This window comes from Balaenoptera acutorostrata, chromosome 11 (assembly GCF_949987535.1).
Source record: "Balaenoptera acutorostrata chromosome 11, mBalAcu1.1, whole genome shotgun sequence".
NCBI classification, from domain to species: Eukaryota; Metazoa; Chordata; class Mammalia; order Artiodactyla; family Balaenopteridae; genus Balaenoptera; species Balaenoptera acutorostrata.
The window spans coordinates 21,674,111-21,694,941 of NC_080074.1; the positions used below are offsets into that span (position 1 = coordinate 21,674,111).

The 20,831-nt window shown below is 37.1% G+C and overlaps 1 protein-coding gene across 4 annotated transcripts in view; it reads right to left on the minus strand.

Annotated features, from left to right (window-relative positions):
- Positions 1-613: 613 nt before the first annotated feature.
- Positions 614-20,831, minus strand: part of NR1H4 (nuclear receptor subfamily 1 group H member 4) — a 70,134-nt gene continuing 49,916 nt past the window's right edge. For 2 of the 4 annotated variants that reach the window (XM_007165822.2, XM_007165820.2), the window contains 7 exons: positions 19,625-19,777; positions 17,557-17,690; positions 15,959-16,057; positions 15,535-15,634; positions 10,435-10,581; positions 2,976-3,089; positions 614-1,225 (listed from right to left, as the gene is read on the minus strand). In XM_007165822.2, coding sequence (XP_007165884.1) covers positions 987-1,225; positions 2,976-3,089; positions 10,435-10,581; positions 15,535-15,634; positions 15,959-16,057; positions 17,557-17,690; positions 19,625-19,777 — 986 coding nt within the window. In that variant the 3' untranslated portion in view covers positions 614-986. The remainder of the gene's footprint in view (positions 1,226-2,975; positions 3,090-10,434; positions 10,582-15,534; positions 15,635-15,958; positions 16,058-17,556; positions 17,691-19,624; positions 19,778-20,831) is intronic. The other 2 variants (XM_007165823.2, XM_007165821.2) reach the window with 1 other exon arrangement.

Consider the following 20,831-nt stretch of genomic DNA (forward strand, 5'->3'; position numbering starts at 1 on the left):
GCTAAGCAAGCTCCATTTTGGCTGATTTCAGGAGAAAGGGACATATAAGCCCATTACTTATAGGTGTTTTATTGTATTCACCAAAGGATAATGGGGAGAAGAATGCAACAGTATAACAATGAAGGAAGGAAATGAACTAATCCTGCCTTGGGGGAAGTATACAACAGCTGTGCACCCGGCGGAAGGAGTGTTTTCCAAAAACAAAACAAACAAACAAAAAATGATTAATTATATGCACTAAAGCCAATAGTGAGCACTTTTAAGAGACTAAATGGAATGTCCCATCACTGGAGTTATCTGCGTACTCTGAATTTGTAAATGCTGCCTCAAGACCCTAACTAAGGAAAGAGATTGCTTGAGGGAATGTTTTATGTGAGAATAATTAACTTTTCTGTATGCTATTCTCTTTGAACTTCAAAGAATATGAAATGATCAGGGGGCTATGGAAAATGAATGAATATTCACCAGGGCTTCCAGGGATGAGAAAAGCACAATTTATGTATTAAGAATTTACCTTTGTGGAAATTACCCCCTCAGATTCAATAGGATGCCATTCATCATTTAAAGAAATAAGTTGTATATTTTTCAAATTTTGTTCCCAAAGAAAAGCCTGTTGCCATTATGTTCAGTTTATTGCCCAAATTGAACACAACCTTTTAATAAAATATATGCAGTAAGGTAAGATGAAGAGCAAGATGAGATTTTCCCTATTTCAACAGATAGACTTGAAGTAATGATTAATTTAATTAGGCAAACAGGGCATACCAATTTGAATGAAAGATTCCCTGAAGCCTTGTAGAATACAATGTAGAGAAAGTATTTCAACCTAGCCCCACATTTACAATTGTGGAGGTTATATAACTACCACATAAATATTGATGAGAATTCTTGCATAAAACCAGGTACAAATGAAATAAAGGAAAGTTATATATAGGATTTATATTATGAGGAAAATGAAGAGCTAGACCCTGCCCCTGAAATGCCCATCACTGCACATCCCAGATTTCACAGAGAAGCGGGGTAAACTTGTGGTCATTCACTCTCCATGACATAAGCATCTCTGCGTGGTGATGGTTGAATGTCCGCAACTCAGTCAGGCGACCCAGAAGACAGGCAAAATGTTGAGGATTTTCAGGCTGATGAATCTTACACAACTTTTGTAGCACATCAAGCAGTGGTTCCTGAAGCTTCTCTACTGCCTCTCTGTCCTTTATGTATTGTCTGTCTGTTTAGAAGTTTAAAATAAAATGACAAAAAAGTGGAAAAGTAATAATTTGGCATAATTACAGTAATGTTAATGTTTTTGAAGTGTAAGTTATAAATGTACACTTAAAATGTACAAATTAAGTGTTCAAATTGATGAATTTTTACACACACGTATTTAGACTCGTGTAATCACAACTAGATCAAGCTATAAGACCTTTACTGCCCCCCAGAGGCCTCCTTATATTCTCCTTCCAATCAATGTGTACCAGAAAGACTCCATACTGAATCTATTCCTTTAGCTCTAACCCTTGTGCTCTGTTGCTTGTGCTTAGTCATGCTGGCTCTGTGCCTTTTGTGAAAGAATGTTGCCTACAGCCTGAAATATATAAGATATCCCATTCTCAAGGTTCTGACCTTTAAAGGTGTAACACTTTTCCATTCATATAGAGATAAAAAGTTGCAGAACAGAGACTAACATTTATCTCCTTGGAGGTTTATAGGAACATTGTGACCAGACATACCTGGACAGCTGCAAGAACAAAGGATTCCAGCATCAAGAAGTTTGCAGCAACCAGCCATACCCTCTCCCCTATTAGTATAAAAGAAGCCTGAATTCTAACTCGGGTGAGATGGTTCTTTGGGACACTAGTCCACCATCTTCTTAGTCTGCTGGCTTTCCAAATAAAGTTGCTGTTCCTTGTCCCAACACCTCGTCTCTTGATTTATTGGCCCATCATGCAGGGAGCAGTATGAGGTTGGACTAGGTAATAAACGCACTCAAGGTAAACTCTATGATGGGCATAAGTATCATTTCTGGTGGTTCTATTCTGGAATTGCTGGGTTATAGGGTATAACTGTGTGTAACTTTAGTATGTACCACTGAAAAGTTTTTCTTTTTTAAATTATAATTTCTTATGGTAAAACAAACTAACAACTAGCTTCTGCCTCAGTATCATGTATAAAAGTGGTTTAAGGCTATCGTTGTAATTAAGCTTTACAAATCATGAACATGGCATCACTTACTCCCAAATAATTAATCAAAAATATAGACAAATTTTATGTACAAAGGTATTCATTGTAACATTGTTTAAAACAACAGCAACAACAAATCTGGAAACATCCTGAATATCAAAACATGGTAACAACTGAGTAAATGACTGTACATCATACAATAGAATATGATGTACATATTACAACAAACTTTTACCAATATAATTATTTAATGACATGGGAAAAGTACACTTAAAGACAGTACGTTCTTAATTATGTTAAAAGTATATAATTTATGTCCTTGCTCAAACTTCAACCCCTTAAAAAAGCCTTCCCTGACCACTGATTATAACAGCATTTTGCTGCCACTTTCTTTCCTTATACCCACATCTTTATATTTTTTGTAGTATTACCACCTCCTGAAAATTAGTTGTATTCATTTCTTTATTTACTGTCTTTCTCACCCTACTAGTATGTAAGCTCCATGTAGCTGTATCCTGCCTGTTTCTTTGCTGCTATGTCCCACAATGTCTAGAAACATGTTTAGTGCATATAAGGTGTTCAAAATGAAATTACTGAATGAATGAGTATGATGTTTAGAAAAAGGCTGAAAACAACTACACTGAAATGTTAACAATGGTTCAATTTGACTGGTGGAATTATATGCCATTTTACTTTCTCTTTATGTTTTTTATCCAAGATTTTCTTTAATATTACTACTATACTTGAGGGGAAAACCAACAAATGGCATAAAAATAAAAATGTAACATTGAAATTACCTGGAGAGAGAATAACAATTGCTGTAAGCAGAGCATACTCTTCTTGAGTCATTTTCAATTCTGCAACACTTTTATAAAAACTAAACATAGGCGTTATATATTCATCAGAGATACCTATGGGGGAAAGTTGAAAAATTGCAGAGGCATAGTAAAATTTTTGAATGACTGAAAAGTGTAAAATTACAAACATATATATATACATACATGTTAATATTTATACCCATATGTAGACATTTGATAAACGTCCCAGCCACATTTAAATAATGACTATATATTAAATGTCCCAGCCGAAGGTGAGGCATTGCAAAGAAGATCAGTTAAAATCCTCAAAATATAACCTAATCAGCGATTTGTATGTCTTTGATTTTGGCAGTGCCTTTGTTTTAGTCACTACTGTGTAACAATAAATGATAATGTTCTCGAATTGCCAAAAGAATCTCTGAACTTCACCATGTTCTAGATGGGCTTTAGTTAATCTTTTTAACATTACTATCTATAATCAAGACATAGACAGCATGTTAACCAACAAAAATTTATTGTTCCTCAGTCCAGAAATATAAACTCTACTTAATACATTGGCTAGAATTCTTATCAGAGTTCTGATCTCTCTCTGAAGTACCAAACCTGTTTATCCATTGCCTATTAGGCAATGGTACTTGGCCCTTCTCTTCAAACTTGGTGTGTCCAAAATCAAAGACACCATGTATAGAACTAAATTCCCCATCTTCCTCCAAATCCACTCCTTTCCTGATGTTCCCATTTTCAGTGATTGGTATCCTCACCCATCCAATTGTCACCACCTGACAACCAAGATTCAGCCTTCCTCTAACTCAGTCCAGTGCCTGGATTGAGTCAAGTCCTGCGTATTTGACCAGCTAACTCTCACTTGGTGCTCCCTCCCCTCTTCACTGCATCTGGTTGACCTAGTTTAAGTCTTCCTTTCTTTTCATCTGGATTACTCCAGTTGCCTCCTTACTGGTCTTCCTGTCTTCAGTGTGGTCCTCTTTAATCCATTCCAGAATCACCTTTCTAAAATTCAAACCACACCCTGTCTCCCCAATTCTTACAAACCTTCAAAAACTCTCCATGGCTTTTGGCATAAATGTTCTTCCTTTTTACATAGGAAACTCCTGGACCCATCCCCTGCCTCTCCCACCACCCAATACTCACCCACATGATAGCGATAGGAGTTCACATTTACTGAGTACTCATTATGTACTAGGCACTGTTCTAAGCACTTCTTATGCTAGAACTCATTTAATCTTTCTAATAGCTGGTGAGAAGTGGAACCAGGATTCAAACCAAAGCTAGTAGGCTCCAGAGTCCTGGCTCTTAGTTGTGACTAAGGGGTACTATCTTTCTATCACACAGCCTATACTCCAGACATGTTCAGGCACTTGGAGTTCCCTAAACAATTCTTATTGCCCAGTTTTGTACATGTTCTCTCTACTTGGAATATCTTCCTTCTCCTTTATAACTTAACTCCTCTTCATAATTTAAGATTCCTTTGTGCCACTTCCCCCAATCATTCAACACCTATTAGTTTGGTGCCTGTTCTGTGCATGGCTCCACTCCAGAAAAGCTTTGACTGGGGAATTGTGCAGACAGAAAAAAAAAGAAAAACAAAAAGGCGTGTTGTGACTTATGGATGAATTAAGATGAGAATGAGTTTCCCAGAATTGGTCCACACTAGAATAGACTACTCTATTCCATCCCAAGCCCGACCTAAAAGCCTTAGAGCTTCAGTTGAAACACACCAGAATAAAGTTGGATTCCAGATGCTAAAGAGTATAATTATCATCTAATATTATACTTCACAGGATCAGAAAGCCTGAATCCTCACCTTTAGATGAATCTAAAGAATCTTCTCAAACAGAATCCTTGGCCTTTCTCTCTTTAGTCAAAGTAGCACACTTTCTTCTCCTTTGACGTTTAATCGACCCCAGTTGGCTCTCTTAACGACAGTGTCTTTGTTGAGCAACTTGGGGATGACACCATGTGGAAGATTGCCCTCTATCCAGCTGTTACAGACTGAACTGAATACCCACGACCAAACGAGATACAACTTAAAATGCAGAGGGTTGGAGTGTGTGAGGCTGGGACTACTAGTCCTGGTTTCCAACAAACATAGTGGTTAAGAGGTAGTAAGCCTGAGTTTAAAAGCTGACCTATGACTTGATCTTGGGCACATTACTTAAACTCTTTAAGCCTCAGTTCCCTCATCTGTGAAATGTGAGTTATATCAGTAGTATTATATGAGATAATATATGTAGAGTTCTTAGCACCATGCCTGGCTCATAGTAAACCCTCAATAAATGTTAGAGCAAATAATCATAAAAAGAACTATTAATGTTGTTATTCAGGAGAATTGGGTCAACACATTAGTTCCATCTTAACCTTCGATTAAGCTCATGTACTTTTGTGTTTACAAAGCTACATTTTTGTTTTTGTTTGGCTTTTGCATTCTGCAGTTTGCTAGGGATGAATACAAATTGGCTGATCAGTGATTTGCCTCAGTATTTTTCTCTAGGTATTAAAGCTAAGCTGAGATCTGTATTTGTTAATAAAGGTATTCTTTTTCATCTTCAAAAAATGGCAGTCTTCAATAGTTGGGTATTACACCCGTTAATTGTGGTTACCTAAAATAATAATTCACGACTGTGTCATTATTTTAAATAGTATATAAGGGTTTGGAGATAAGATTAAAGGCAACAGATTTGAAAATATTTATGAAATCATCTTTGACTACCTAATTTTCTATTTTATTTGTTTTTCTAAATCCTCTCTCACCCTCCAAAGATGATACCTCCATTAGCTATCTAACTGCAATTGATAATTTTTGGGGAAAAAAAAAACAGGTTAAAATGTTTATTACAACTGTTTGTCTTGTGCACATTGTAAAGAACAACAGTGAATATAGAGAAAAATGTAGAAAATAAATAATAGAAGAGTTTAAAAAAATTATTTTCCTACAGGATAGATAAAATATAAACCTGCTTTTGGAATTAGAGTCAATAATCAGAATTAATCACACCAACATAAACAAAGGGGTGTTTTAAGTGTTTATGAGCCAGCAATTTCTAACCTAAGAAATGTAGCAATAGCATCGTCCTGAAGGGGCAGTCTTTTCCTGTTTTCCTGTTTACTCCTCCTTTCTGAAACTTACTCTTAAGTCCAATTAGTTGATTTTTGGTCGCAAGAGGGGGCTATTTTCTAACTTAATCACAAAGACTACCATGGAAATGTTCAGTTGTAAAAAACCATTGTTTCTGCTTCTCTGTTTCTTGTTTGCCTTAAAAAAAAAAAAGAGGTCTGTGATTGGTAAATTAATTGTCCAGTGATAAGAAATATTCTCTGAGAGAATAACCATGTGATAGAATTAACACTATGCTCTTTTAAGTTATTTTAATTGGGGACAAAAATAAAGCCAAGGTGTGTATGTGTGTGTATTATACACAAGTGCACATATACAAGGCATCCTTGTTCGGCTAGGACACCCTACCCATGTTTCAGGGCCAAGTTCAAATTTTGCTTTCTCTGTGGAGCTTTACCTGTCACGGTGAAGTAGAATTAGTTGCTCCCTTCTCTATGTTCAATTCTATTGCACCTCTCACAATTCATATCTCTCCCTCCCATTAGACTGTGAAATACCATATCCAGTTTATGAGAGCAGGAGTCAACTGCGGTATTCCCAATGCCTGGCAGACTGCCTGACCAATAAAGATGTTTCTTATTCTTCTCTGTATCCTTAGTAACTATCGTCCTGCTGGAGACAGAGTAGGAGATTAATAAATGCTTGTTAAATTAGGCAATGTTATGTTTTGTTTGTTCCTAGCGATGAAGGTTACATAGCTGTGAGATGTGCTAGGGGAAAGGATGCCATTCAGACAATGGAAACATTCTCTTGGTGCTAAGAGATTGGACCTTGGCCTCTGTTTCAATTGCTAACCTCCACTCAGTGAGTCATTTGTACCATACTGTTGGCCTTGAGTAAAAAGCTGCCATCACAGTAGCAATTCAAAAAATAACTGCTTTCAATGTAAAATATTTAGGATATTTAATAAAGAACATACTTTCCAGTAGTCCTACTGGCTCAAATTTATCTTAGGATAATGATGCTTAAGAGTTGCCAGGATTTGGACTGTCAAGTTCCAGATTCATCTCAACGAAATTCACAAATTTTTGTGTGCCTCATCTGTGCCAGGCACTGTGATGGTTCTGGGAAAAGTCCTCAAACAGTTTACAGATTAATGGAGAAGGCAGATACATAAATAAATACATAATGTCCTAAACTGGTCACGTACAGAAGGCTTGGGGAATACTGCTGAGGGGCAATGGAAATACTGACGCTTTTATTACTTTAATAATCTCTTTTACTTTGAAGAGGTTTCTTCCTATAGTTTGACTCCCAAATTTGCCCATGCCAAAATTACTGTGTGACAACTTTAAAAAGCAACATGAGAGTTGGTAAGAATTCTAATTCTTAAATTAAACTTTCTCATAAATATTGTCATTTGTTTCTGTACATTTCCAACCTTTCTTTCAAAGACTGTCTATGAACTGATAATCAGCTTATATGGGCTTCATTAGAGAATTTAGTTCTTATTGTTTTCATTTTGCACAAGTTGCCAAGGTTAAAGCAGCAAAATCATATATATTTAAAGAGCAGAAAAAGTAAGCACAATATACTATGTACAGTATATTTTACTATCTACTACAACTTCATCATTCTAATAAGCATCTCTCCTTCCTCTGAACTCATTGTCTTTATTCATTTTATCATTTGCTTAAAAGCAATTTCAAATTGCTAGCTGCTGCTTATGCTTTCTCACTCAACCAAAAGGCAGGAACCATGTCTTACTGGGTCTTACTATTCCCTACCAGCTGACAGTTGGGCAAATATTATATCTTAGTGAGTGACAGGTGCAATGTGTAGAAATAGTACTGGGCTTTGAGTAGAACACCTGTGTTCACCTCCTGGCAGTCTACTGATTAGCTGTATGACCTTGGGCAGGTCACCTAGCCTATCTAAGCCTGTTTCCCCATCTATAAAATGGGAGCATAGCACTCACATTTAGGGGCCATTGGAAATACTAAGGAGATGATGCATGTAAAAGCAAATCATTGTAAAATTACAAGGTATACTTTCATCCTGATAAACACTTACTGAATTGAATATTTCACTCATGTCTGTTGCGGGGAATCAAAAAAGGCCGAAAAATACTATAAATTTCAGAGGTTATTTGTATTTGAAGTGAACATAGAACAAGTTGTTCTGTTAAGTCTGTGAGAAGTTATTGCTAATTTCCTTAATGCTAAAATGTAAACTCATTCAGTGTTAGCAAGCCCTTTTCAGTTCTATCATATTTTATGGTATCATATGATTATTCCGATATTTATTAAAAATTCCAGCTTATAAATGACTTTTGCATAATACCACATTAGGAATAAAAAAATGGATGCACTAGAATTATGTAGAGACAACTCAGCCACAGGTTGTATCAGATATGTGTTCTGAAGCCTCAATTAATATAAATAAACCCTGTAACCCTCACTAAGTAAATGTGTATCAGGAGACAGTATCTTTGTATATATGATGGGATTTGATAAAAGCAAACAAAAGAGTATGAATTTGAAGAACAAGAAAAGAAATTTCACATGATGTTCTTTAAAGAGTTCTGTAGGCTTAAACAGGGTAACTTTGAAATGTTATGTTATTCTGGAATTAAATGTACAGTAGAAATAAGAATGTGTTATATTTATATAAAAATAAAAAGTTATTCTGAAAGGTCATCTTGCAAGATCAGCTTTTTCTGTGGTGTGGGGAAGAGGCAATGTTCTGAAAATCCACTGGAAGAAACAAATTCATAAATATTAATAAATGGAAGCATCATTGTAGATAATAAAGTACGAAGCAGCATGTGAGTTTGGATGGTTTTTATTGTCACAATATGTGGTTGATGTTTGGGTAAAGTATCTTATTATGAGCTGGAGCCATGCATTTTATTCATGCAGATTGTGTTCTGGAAAACTTCATTCTTGAACTCTTCTGAAACTTGCAGTATCACAAGTTCTGAAACTTATGTTCTCAAGCAAGGTTTTTTCTTTTTGATTGCTACATATTTTTAACCTGCAAGACCCTCATGTTTTCTCACCTAGTTATTGCATTGGTCTCTTTATAGAGACGTGCCTCTGGTCTCAATTCCTCCAAACCTTCCTTCACATTACTGCTAGAAAGATCTTCCACAGTACTGCTATGGTCATATCATATTTGCTCAGAATGTTACCAAGAATCCCCATTATATAAGAACTAAAGGTACTTTTGTGGCATTTGCCTTCCTTAATAATCTAGTACTCACCACATTTTCAGCTCCACAAATATTATTTTCCAGCAATATCAAGGTATTTGTGAGTTCTATACATAGATGCTCTCTCATTTCTCCACACCTTTGCACCTGCAATTTCTATATTATTATGTTATAATGGCTATATCTCTTGGAATGCCTTTCTCAGACTTTTGTGGCTTGACAAGTTCTTAATCATCCTCCATGGTCCAATTGTCAGCTTTGTATGCCTTTTGTGACTCACCAAGTAGATTCACAGGAAGGCAGGCACGTCTTTACGCTTCAATTTCATTTTACATACACATTCCTTATAGTCCCTATTACACTGCACATTGATTTAGAATCACTTGCTTGTACACCTTCCCCACTAGTCTGTGAGTTCCTGGAGGACAAAGACCATACATTGTCATCTCCATACCCTCCCTGTCACAGTATTCCTCCATAGTAAGTTAAATTGTGTTAGTCACTCATTATTTCATTTTTATTTCTTGAGAGGCAGTAGAGTATAGTGGTTAATATATATGGCTTCTGAAGTCAGGCTTCATGTCTGGCTCTGGAAAAGTTATTTAACCACTCTCTGTCTCAGTTTTCTCATCTATAAAATGGGAATAATACCAGAACTTACAGGATTTTTGTGAGGATTTGATGAACTAATACATATAAAGTATTCAGAACAGTGTCTGAAACCTAATAAATGATGTATAAATGTTGCTATTAGTATTATTTCTTATTTTGCTTTGCATCGAGATGGATAATAGTTTGATACATAGTCATTCACACCTGAAGATTTTGAATAAATGAATCTTTTTCTAGACTGAATAATCCCAGCTCCTTTATGCTATTTTAAAAATCAGAGTAATATTCCAATCTTTAAAAAATTTCTCCTTTGGTCCTTCATCTTAATGCAGTGAAAAGAGTATTTTTGGTATTTTGCTATTACAACAAGAATTTTTGAACCAAGTCACTAAATTCCCATCTATTCTTTTTAGTGTCATTCTCTATGCTAGTCACAATGGGCATATAACTGCATAAGATAGGCAAGAGGCCTGCCTTCATGGGATGTACAAATTCTTACTTGCAGGAACAAACTTTTTACCATTAGCCAAATTACTTACCGCTCTTTCGAATTCTCTCTTCCAATAGGTCAGCATGTCCAGCTGGAAGTTTCTTACTGAAAATCTCAGCTGAACGGAGAAACATAGCTTCAACTGCAGACCCTTTCAGCAAAGCAATCTGATCTTCATGGTCCAATGTCTGAAACCCTGAGTGAAGATGATAATCAAATCAGTATCAAAAATTGTGAATGTTGTATAACAATATTTCATCATCACCATCATCCCCATTGATAAATCCTTTCCATAAAGTGATTTTGTAATTGTTTTAAGATTGAGCAGTTAAACTGAGTCAATAAGTATCTATTGTACTCCCCCAAATAGAAGCTGACTTTTATCTTCATTGAGCAGGATTTATTTAACAAGTTCAGACTAAAGAGGATATCAAGTCCATACCGAATATGTATACTTATATACTATGGAAGAGACAGGCTGATTCAGATGAAATATTGGAGACAAAGTAGATTCTCTTTGAGCCATTATTTTAGTCATATCTTGTCACATCAGAGAGGGTCAGAGAGGGTCAACTCTGCAGAATGGAAGCATCCACAAGCCAGAAAACATTTTACATGTATTCAGAGGTTTCAATGAATATTTGGCCAACTCGTGAGTCTTTAATCAATGTGAAGAATGGGTAGCATTCCACCCTGCCCGCCAAAAAACCAATCAGGGCCATGCTGAGGTATCTGCTCTGAGCTCAGCGCTGTGCATGTGGGGTAGGGAAAATCAGAGACATATGGGAAAAAACTGATGACCTGAAGAAATATAACACTGCCCAGAAAATCCAAAGTCCTTATGCAGGCTTACATGCTATAGTCCCCAGCGGCCTCTCTGACCTCACTTTCTCCTTCATCACCTCCTCCTCCGTTACTGTGCTCCAGTCACACAGACCTCTGGCTCTGTGGTGAACACACAAGTCTGATTTTGCCTCAGGGTGTATGCTCTTCCCCAGCTATCCCCATGCCCCACTCCCTCAGTGTATGCAGGCCTCTGCTTCAAGGTGACCCTACCTAAAATAGCACTCACTAGTCCCTACCTGCTTTATTTTCATTCATAAAACTTACTACTGCCTGACATGATATTATAAGTTTATTTGCTTATTTGTTAATTATCTGCCACCTCTCCTGGAGTATAAACTTCTTGGGGACAGAGACTTTGCCTGTTTTATTCACTTTTGTACCCCAAGTGCCTGGCATATAATAGGTATCCAAGAATTATTTGTTGAATAATGACTATTCAGCAAGTTAATAATGACTAAATGAATGAATGGGAAACAAACACAAATTTACATGCATATATGTACACACAGACACATAGACACACAAAACACAAATAGAGATAAACTAATGCCATCAGGGTCTAAATGCCCTAGAAAAACATTAAATAACAATGGAGTTCAGAGAAGAGAGTAATGCTAAGGATTAAAAGTCACTACCTTGATGGTAGGCATTCAAAAATACTTGCTCAATGAATAAATGAATGAATTGAAGAACTGAAAACATAGCAAGAGTCCATTAATGGTGATTACTTAAATAAATTATGGTAGATCCATAGGAGGGCAGTATAAAATAAGGTCTCTAAAATCAGATTGCCTAGAATAAAATTCTGTCTCTGACACTTACTATCTTTGTGGTCTTGGGAAATGTACTCAATCTCTTAGTGTCTCAGTTTCCTCATCTCCAAAATACGGATTATAAAAGCACCCACCCCTTAGGATTGGCAGAAGTATTAATGAGGCAATCATATTAAATGCTTAGTACAGTTCTTGACATACAGCAAATACTTAAATAATGTTAACTATTATTATTACAATGGAATACCATGCAACTGTTAAAAGCATGAGGCTGATTTACATATATGGCAAGACGTTAAAGAAGAAAAGATACCCCCAAACAAATATGTACTATATAATCTCACTTACATGTTAAAAAAAAATCTATGTATGTGTATGTGTGTATAGATTAAAATATATGAAAGAAATCAAACCAGACTTCTGTCAATAGTTGCCTATAATAAAGATGATACAGATGGCTGTGAAGGGGACTTTAACTTTCTGGTCCATAAATTTCTGCATTGTTTGAATTGCATGATTGAATTACTTACAATGGGTACCAATGTATTTGGAGTTTTTCTATACAAAACTTTAAAAATGGGGTGAAAATTTCCTTCTTTTCCTGCCTGCTGAGCCTGCCTTCCGAGATGGTCCAGCTCTCTGAGGCATGATTTTAAGGATGTTTGGAAAGGTCTCTGGTAGGACTTTTTTTTTCTTTTTTTATTCAAACAGAAAGTTACAAAAATTATAATCATCCTCATCAGTTCACTCAGTCCCATGTAATTAATTTTTTTTATCTTTATCTTTTGTTAGCACTTTTATGAATTCATCAGTTGTCCATTAGAGTTCTGAAAATGCTTATTCATTCAGTTCAGCAGTATCTGGTAGGACTTTTTATCAAAGTCCATTGATCTTCTAAATTCAACCCCTATGTTGACAAGCAAATATTTAAGTCCCTTTCGATAATTTGCATTTTTCCCCAAGTATAAAATCAGATTGTGAGAGTAAAGAACAGGCTTTTTCAAACTATACTTCCTGTCTCCCTCTACCCAAGATTCTGAATCACCCCTTTGTTTCTCTTCCTAAAATATAACCTAGAAACTTAAATCAGTCCTAAAGTCTCATTTTCACCTCAGTGTCACAAACGCCTGATCAATGAGAGCAGCAGAACATTTTCTCTAAGTAGCAGCTCTGCATTGACCCTCTCTTTTCCTGTTGATAATGAATAACCTTCCCCTGTTCTGAGAACTTGAGTCTTTTATTATGACTCTTCAACAAGTCACTACCTTCGAGAACCTAAGAGCTCCTTTGAGGGCAGGAGCCATGCTGAGTCTCCAGCACCCTGGACAGTGCCTGGCACAGGTTATGCTCGATGAACTGCTGAAAGCAGTGACTCAGCTGGGTCTTTCACAAAACACCCTTTCATACCGGTATTATATATCACTATTATTACTATATATAATAATGTTGTCATTTCTATAATTATTGTTAAAAGATATTTTTTTCTTTCTCAAGGTTTTCTTGCCTTTTATTTCCTGCCGCATTTAAATTTTTTTCCTTCTACTTTACTCGTTAAACATGCATTAATTGTACTCTTTCTCTCCCTCAGGAAATAGGTTAGGCACTGGAAATGAAGAAGTGTGTAAGATATTGCCATTGCTTTCAGATAAGTTACCTTCTTATGAATAAGATACTTTTTCGCCTTCAATTATTTCCTGATTCAATACCAACTGACCATTTGAACTGAAAAACCTTTTCCCATAAACAACCAAGAACATCATATTCTCCCTTTCCCAGTTCTCCCCCCACAGTTATCACTCTTGCACAATCTTTTTTTAATTCATGATTGCCTTCAGCCAAATTAGCATATAACAAATTAAGTTTCTCTTTCATTGTTAATAAATAAATGAGAGAATATTAATGTTTCATTGATAGTAAGAACTTTCTCCCCACATCTTATGACTTTTATATAAGCTTATGTCTATCCATGACACATTTAATAAAATAATAGCATAATGCTGACAAAAGAAAGCAAATTAAACTGTCTAATTACAATCCTACATCAGAAGTTACCTTCTGTAATTTAATATTACAGTGTTATGCTGCTATACAAGATATTTATTATACTCTACTAGACCATGGATTCTAATGTACTAAAATATTTTAAAAACACTGAAACAACTTAAACCTATTGGCTTAGAGAGCATTGATAATGTGGCTGAAAGAATGAGGGAGGAGTGGCAGTGGGAGACAAGAACCTTGACTTCCACTTTCTGTACTGACACCATCTAAATGACTATGGATAAGTCCCTCTCCCTCATCCCATACATACACTTGTTCATCAAGCCCTACCAATCTTTGAGTCTCTCTTCATTTTGTTTCCTCTTCTCTCTCCCACTGCTATTGCTTTATTTCAAGCCCTCTACCTGGACTGGTGCAGTAGCATACTAACTGACCCTCCCTGCCTGCAGTCCCTCCCCATTCAAATCCATCTTATACAAACCCAATAAAGCCATATATCTATAACATAAATCTCATTATGTTCCTCTCAAAAAGAAAAAAAAAAAAAGCCACCAAAAACTTCTTACCATCCAGGGCATCCTTATCAGTCTGGTACCAACTTGCCTTATGTCTAACCAAGGAGCCCACAACAGACATTATTCTATAGCCACACGGAATCTTCTCTTCCATTTCTCATAATCCTATTCTTGTTCATGCCTCATTACCTTTTCACAAGCAGATCTCTCGACTTGGAATGCCCTTTCTCTTTCATACCACTGGGAAAACTCATATTTTCTTTTACACTCAAATATGATTCTTTCTGAAGCTTCCCGGTCTTTCTCAGATACAATTAGGAATCATTTTCTCTCTGTTCAACAGCACTTTGTATACGTGGTTTTTTGTTTTTTTTTAAATTTTAGCCTTTAATCGCGCTCTCCTTGATGGTAATCGCTAAGAATCCGCCTGCCATCCGCAACAAGAGAGGCCACGATAATGAGAGGCCCGCGCACCGCGATGAAGAGTGGCCCCCACTTGCCGCAACTAGAGAAAGCCCTCGCACAGAAACGAAGACCCAACACAGCCATAAATAAATAAATAAATAAATAAATAAAATTTAAAAAAAAGAATCTGCCTGCCAATGCAGGGGACACGGGTTCAAGCCCTGGTCCGGGAAGATCTCACATGCCACGGAGCAACTAAACCTGTGTGCCACAACTACTGAGCCCGTGTACCACAACTACTGAAGCCCACGCACCTAGAGCCCGTGCTCCGCAACAAGAGAAGCCACCGCAATGAGAAGCCTGTGCACCGCACGGGAGAGTAGCCCAGGACCGCCACAGCTAGAGAAAGCCCGCACACGGTAACGAAGACCCAATGCAGCCAAAAATAAAATAAATAAATAAATAAATAAAATTTAAAAAATAAGTAAATAAATAAAAAGCTATAAAGCAGATGTGGCATTATTCCCTTTTTACAATGAACAGAACTGCCTCTCAATGTCACAAGAATATTGTACAGTGTAGTAGAAAAGTAACAACATGTAAAAATACCTGGAAGTTTTTTTGTGAATTCTACGAGAATCTGTACATGACTGGTAGCCATTTCAGTTAAAATGAGAAAATTTTCTTCTGCACTGAATTCTTCTTTTAACTAAATTTCAAGAAAAAAGTAAACGATAAGTACATAGAAGGAGATATCAATATAAAATTGTTAGACTATAGAACCATATTTAGATAATAAATTTTAAGACCCAGCTCAAAATTTTCAGATCCTTGGAGAACAATTACTATTGCCAAGCTAAGTATGAGACTTCTTACTCTTTGTTTAATGCTGCAAAAAGTTTAAATGTACAACTTAAATTCTAAGCCCTAATCATTTAAAATAACATATTCATATATAAATTTGACCCCCAAGGTAGTAAAACTCCAGAAAATATTAACTTTAAACCCATGTATGTTCAGATATTGTACATACAATTTTATTTGTTATTTCCTGAGGCATCCTCTGCTTGCTGTATGAATCCATAATATAATGAAGAAGAGTCTGTTGATCTGGGGTGAGTTCAGTTTTCTCCTACACTGGCAAAAAAATGAAAGGTGTCAGGGAAGCTGGTTATAAGGCATGTTTCCCATGTGTACTCTCATCTGGAGTAAACCACTAGCAGAAATTTTTGAAAAAAGCCCTAAATATGGCAGAAACTGTGCATGCACTCTGTTATAATGTGTAATTGCTTTCTCTAGTTCCTTGGGCAAGCCACATCACATTTCACTAAATTTGTCCCAAGTGGGTAATTTTCCTATCTATAAAACAGGGATAACAAAATATTCCTTTCATGTATTTCTTGTGAATAAATAATAATCAGGATATGAAGCCTATCAGGACTACTACCATAGCAGAGTTGAGTAGTTCTCATAGAGACCATGTGGCCAAGGCCTAAAATATCTGGCCCTTTACAGAAATGTTGCCAACCCCTGAAGTAGTGAGTCATCAATCTGGACAATTCAGACCACAAACACCTCTTTCCCCCTGATTAGCATCTTTTGATGAGTGTGAATAATAGTGTCGACTCATTGCTTCCTTTACCAAAGTGTTATTGATGAAGCACTATGACAAAGTAATACAGCTGACCCTTGAACAACACAGGGTTTGAACTGCGTGGGTCCACTTATACACGGATTTCTTTTACTAAACATGTTCTACTGCACTACAGAATCTGTGGTTGGTTGAATTCACAGGGGCAGAACTGAGGTTACGGGAGGGCCAGACTGTGAAATTATATGTGAATTTTCGACTGCCCGAGGGTGGACATTCTTAACTACCCCACCAAGTTGTTCAAAGGTCAACTGTACTTTTTAAGTAAAATTATTTTTTCTGAAATGAACACAAAATAACATATTTGCAAAACTAAACATGGATGAAATTTTCTTTGTCAGAAGTATAATAAATATTGAGAAGGGTGTGACTTAATCAATCATGGATTATTGGTTTTTCAACTAATGGCAAATTAAAATTCCTCCAAATGTTCTGTGAATTATCACAACACGTTTGGCTAAGCATCCAAGATGCTGTTCCTCTATTTTGTCCTGAGTCACTCAAAGGATTTCTTGAATAATTTGTGACCTCAGGGAGAAGGGCCTTTCTCTATTGACCCACAGATGTGTATTCACCCTGTTTTACCCCTTGATAAGGACTAATCCACAAACCCCTATTGAGTCCACATCCTTTCCAGTCTGAGCCTCCCTTCTCACTGACAGGGGAAAAAATGTCATCGACACTCGTTTTAAATCCCAAACCATTCCCACTGGTTACCTCTGGGAAGCAGGAGGAGAATGGGATCAGGGAGATGGAGAACTTTCACTTATCTTACTTCATCCATGTTTACATAACTGCTATCCTTTGAATCTTTACATGGAAGCATGTATTACTCTCTTGACTAAAAAGCACTTGATGCACACTTGAAATGAAATTCTGCTTGTGGCTGTGGCCCTGGTGTGAAAGCCCCCCGCCCAAGTCACAACATCCTAGAAGCTCAGTGGCCGCCGGCTATGGTGGACGCGCTGGCCTGTCATTACCCTGCATGACTTAGTTGTCGAGGTCACTTGTCGCAAGTCACGTCCTTCACTGTCTTCATTAATGGTCTGATCTGCGTGCTGCTTCACGTTTTTCCTCAGTCTTTTAGATTTACACTGAATGTCAGTTAACAAGCCTGAAAACATAAACAGAGAATCTTCGCCATCCAAGGAAAGTCCTGTTGGGTGTGTGGTCACGAGGCGGCTGAGGTGTGGTCGGCTCAAAAGTTCTCCTTTGCCATTTAGCACAGAGCTAATTCTAGCCCTACTGACACTTTAAGACTTGGCCTTGAACAAGAAATGCATCTCCTGTGAGCCTCAGTTTCTTCCTTGGTAAAATGAGAATAATATTTACCCCACAGAGTTTTCTGTAGATTAAATATCATTAGGTCATTTTTTAAAATGAGCTTTCTGCAAAGAATTTGTAACACCAGAGCATTGTACAAATGTAAGGTATTCAATAAAAAAGGTGAATGACACTCACCCTCTTCCTGGCCTAGGGGGCCTTGAAAGCTAGTGTTTCAAAACATAGGATTAATATTGTTTTCCATCGATGTTTACATAACTGTACTGTAAGAAGTAGATCCAATTTCACATTAAACACAAAAGTAAACGTGTTGAGTAAAATGATGTCAACATCCTTTAGGGAAAAATTTTAAAGTCCTGTTAATTTTCAGAACTTTATAAATGATTAAGAATATAGTTACAGATGAAAATAACTCCAGGGGACTTTGAAATTTTCTTTTGAATAATCATACAATATCATCATAAATTTACACTTAAACAGAACTATTAAAATAATGAAGAACAATCTCCCATGTTCCTATTTAACTTCCTTATTCTCTCAATGTTAATGAAACGAAGTTCCAAGAGTTTCTTTGTCCAGGGCATTTATTTTATAGGATCATACAAAAGCTCTTATATCTGTTACTAGATAAGTTTGTGTTTTCATAAATAACATTATAGACTTTTGTAGGTGGAGTCATGAAAAATGTCCTCAGGACTTTGCTGGAACAGGTTCATATTTAAGTGATGAGGAACATGAACCACCCAGGATCGAAGTAAGTGTTTCCACTGCAAGATTGGATTCCAGCCACAGCCCCTACCGCAGTCTCTTGTTTCATATACGCTAAGAAGAGATTGTGATCAGGCACTATAAAATTTTCATCCATCCAGAGCTGGATTATTTACACTGACCTATTTTTCCCCCCCTCCTGCACGCGTTATTTCTTTGGGTCCATCCCAGTTGCCTGCAGTTGGGGAACAATAGAACTGGAGTCACCTTCCAAAGGCTTTTATTTCATGTGGCATTCCCTCTCTGAATGTTGTCATCCCCTTGGTGACGTTTGTTTGTCTATTATTTGTGTTTTGAGCAGGAATAGGACATATCTCAGAATCTGAGTGGTCTGTAGAATTTGCAGAATGAAAAATTAATATGTTATGTACTAGCATGCATTCCAAATTTTGATGAAGATTATGGTTTCTCACAAAGCCAGCAGTTAATACAGTGCCTCTTTATCTGATTGAAGGACCGAATTATATTAAAACTCGGAGTAGTTAATTTCCTGTGTAAACCTATACAAATTGGTTCAAAGCCGCACTAAGAGAAAAAGGAGTCTTAAAATGACTAGTTTTAAAACTCTATTTAGACAATTCACAGGCAGTTACACCTTACAGAGCATTCTTAATTTTTCCCACAACTGTGAATTTTTATGCTGATTAAACAATAAATAAGAAGGATATTAAATCCTATTTGGAGGAAATATTTAGACTGTCATTCTTTGTAGCTTATTAAAACATGTTATTTTGACTGTATGTTAACGCCATTTCACTTCACGTATAATTCATTGCAACAATGGACACCAAAACACAGCTATTTCTTTCAGGTGCATAATAAGCTCTTTAGCTGACAGTTTCGACAATTTCAGTGGTTCATTACACTTTTCAAGAACTTAGATGGCTTAGTAAGTCTCTTCTTTAATATGTGACATACAATTCTAATCATGTGAGTTACCTGACATCTGCCTCCTTAAGAGATTTTTAGTGGAATTTAATTGCTTGTTGCGAATACCTGTATACATACATTCAGCCAACATTCCCATCTCTTTGCATTTCCTTAGTCGACACTCTTGGCACTTCCTTCGCATGTACATGTCCATCACACAGTTGCCCCCGTTTTTACACTTGTACACGGCATTTTTGGTAATGCTTCTCCTGAAGAAACCTGGGGACGAAACACAGAAAGAAGTAAGAGGTTCCTAACAACACACTTGGATTGAGAGATGCCAGAGCATTTTTCTCATGAACCCCTGCGGGGCACCCAGGCCATCCTTGACCATATCGGTGACAAATGTACTTTTGGCTGTGCTGCATGGTACAGATGGCTGCTGTTGTTAATGATTTATTTCTCAAAAATAAAGACACATTTGAATTATAGCCTCTCTTTGGAAAAATCTTGGTTTGTTTTAAAAGATAGATTACTTTCATTAGTGTATCTTTACTGGGAGACCATTATGTACTAATGAGCTCTAGGTGCTGGTGGTACAGGGGTGAATAAGGTATCACTGCCCTCTTACAGTTTACAGGTTGGTTGAGAACAAAGAGAGGCAAACAACCAAACTAGTGAAATTCCGTGTTCCTGGGCTGTGCTGAGGCAGAGAGGCGGACTGAATGATCAGTTCTGGATGCAGAGGTCAGACTCGGAAGTGAGTATTGAGGTTTCAATTCAGTACTTAATATACGCAGCTTGGTATAATAATAAACATGCCAACCGTGCTTTAAAATAAACGTCTCCCCGGAGAGGATGCAGCCACAGCTACAGCTGCTACAGTTCAGCTGCCTGGAGGTGGGGAGGGGACTGACTGGCCTCCTTTCTGCTTCTCCTCTTCCTCCTCCACCCATAGACCTGGATGACCATGGTTCCTGACACTTCCGGAGTCGAGGTGGAGTGGTGAATAAGGAGAGGGCTGGGGGAGGCAGGGGAAGAAGTGACAGGAAAGATCTTACTTGCCTGGTGTTGTTAGAAGCTGGTTTGTATCTAGCAAGCTTCGGAAACTGACTCTTTCTACCTTGGTTTGGGTTCTTTTGAGAACTCCTCCCATCACTGGGATACTTTCCTCTGCAGTTCCTTGTTGAGGGCAAATATGTCTCTCTTCTAGCCCATGGCTTGCATCTCCTTCTTCAGCATCTAAGAATTTGGCAATTCACCTGCGTCCTCTTTCTTCTGAGGTCCCTCCACTCCATGGACTCAACCCCATGCCAGTTTTCTCTGCTCCAAC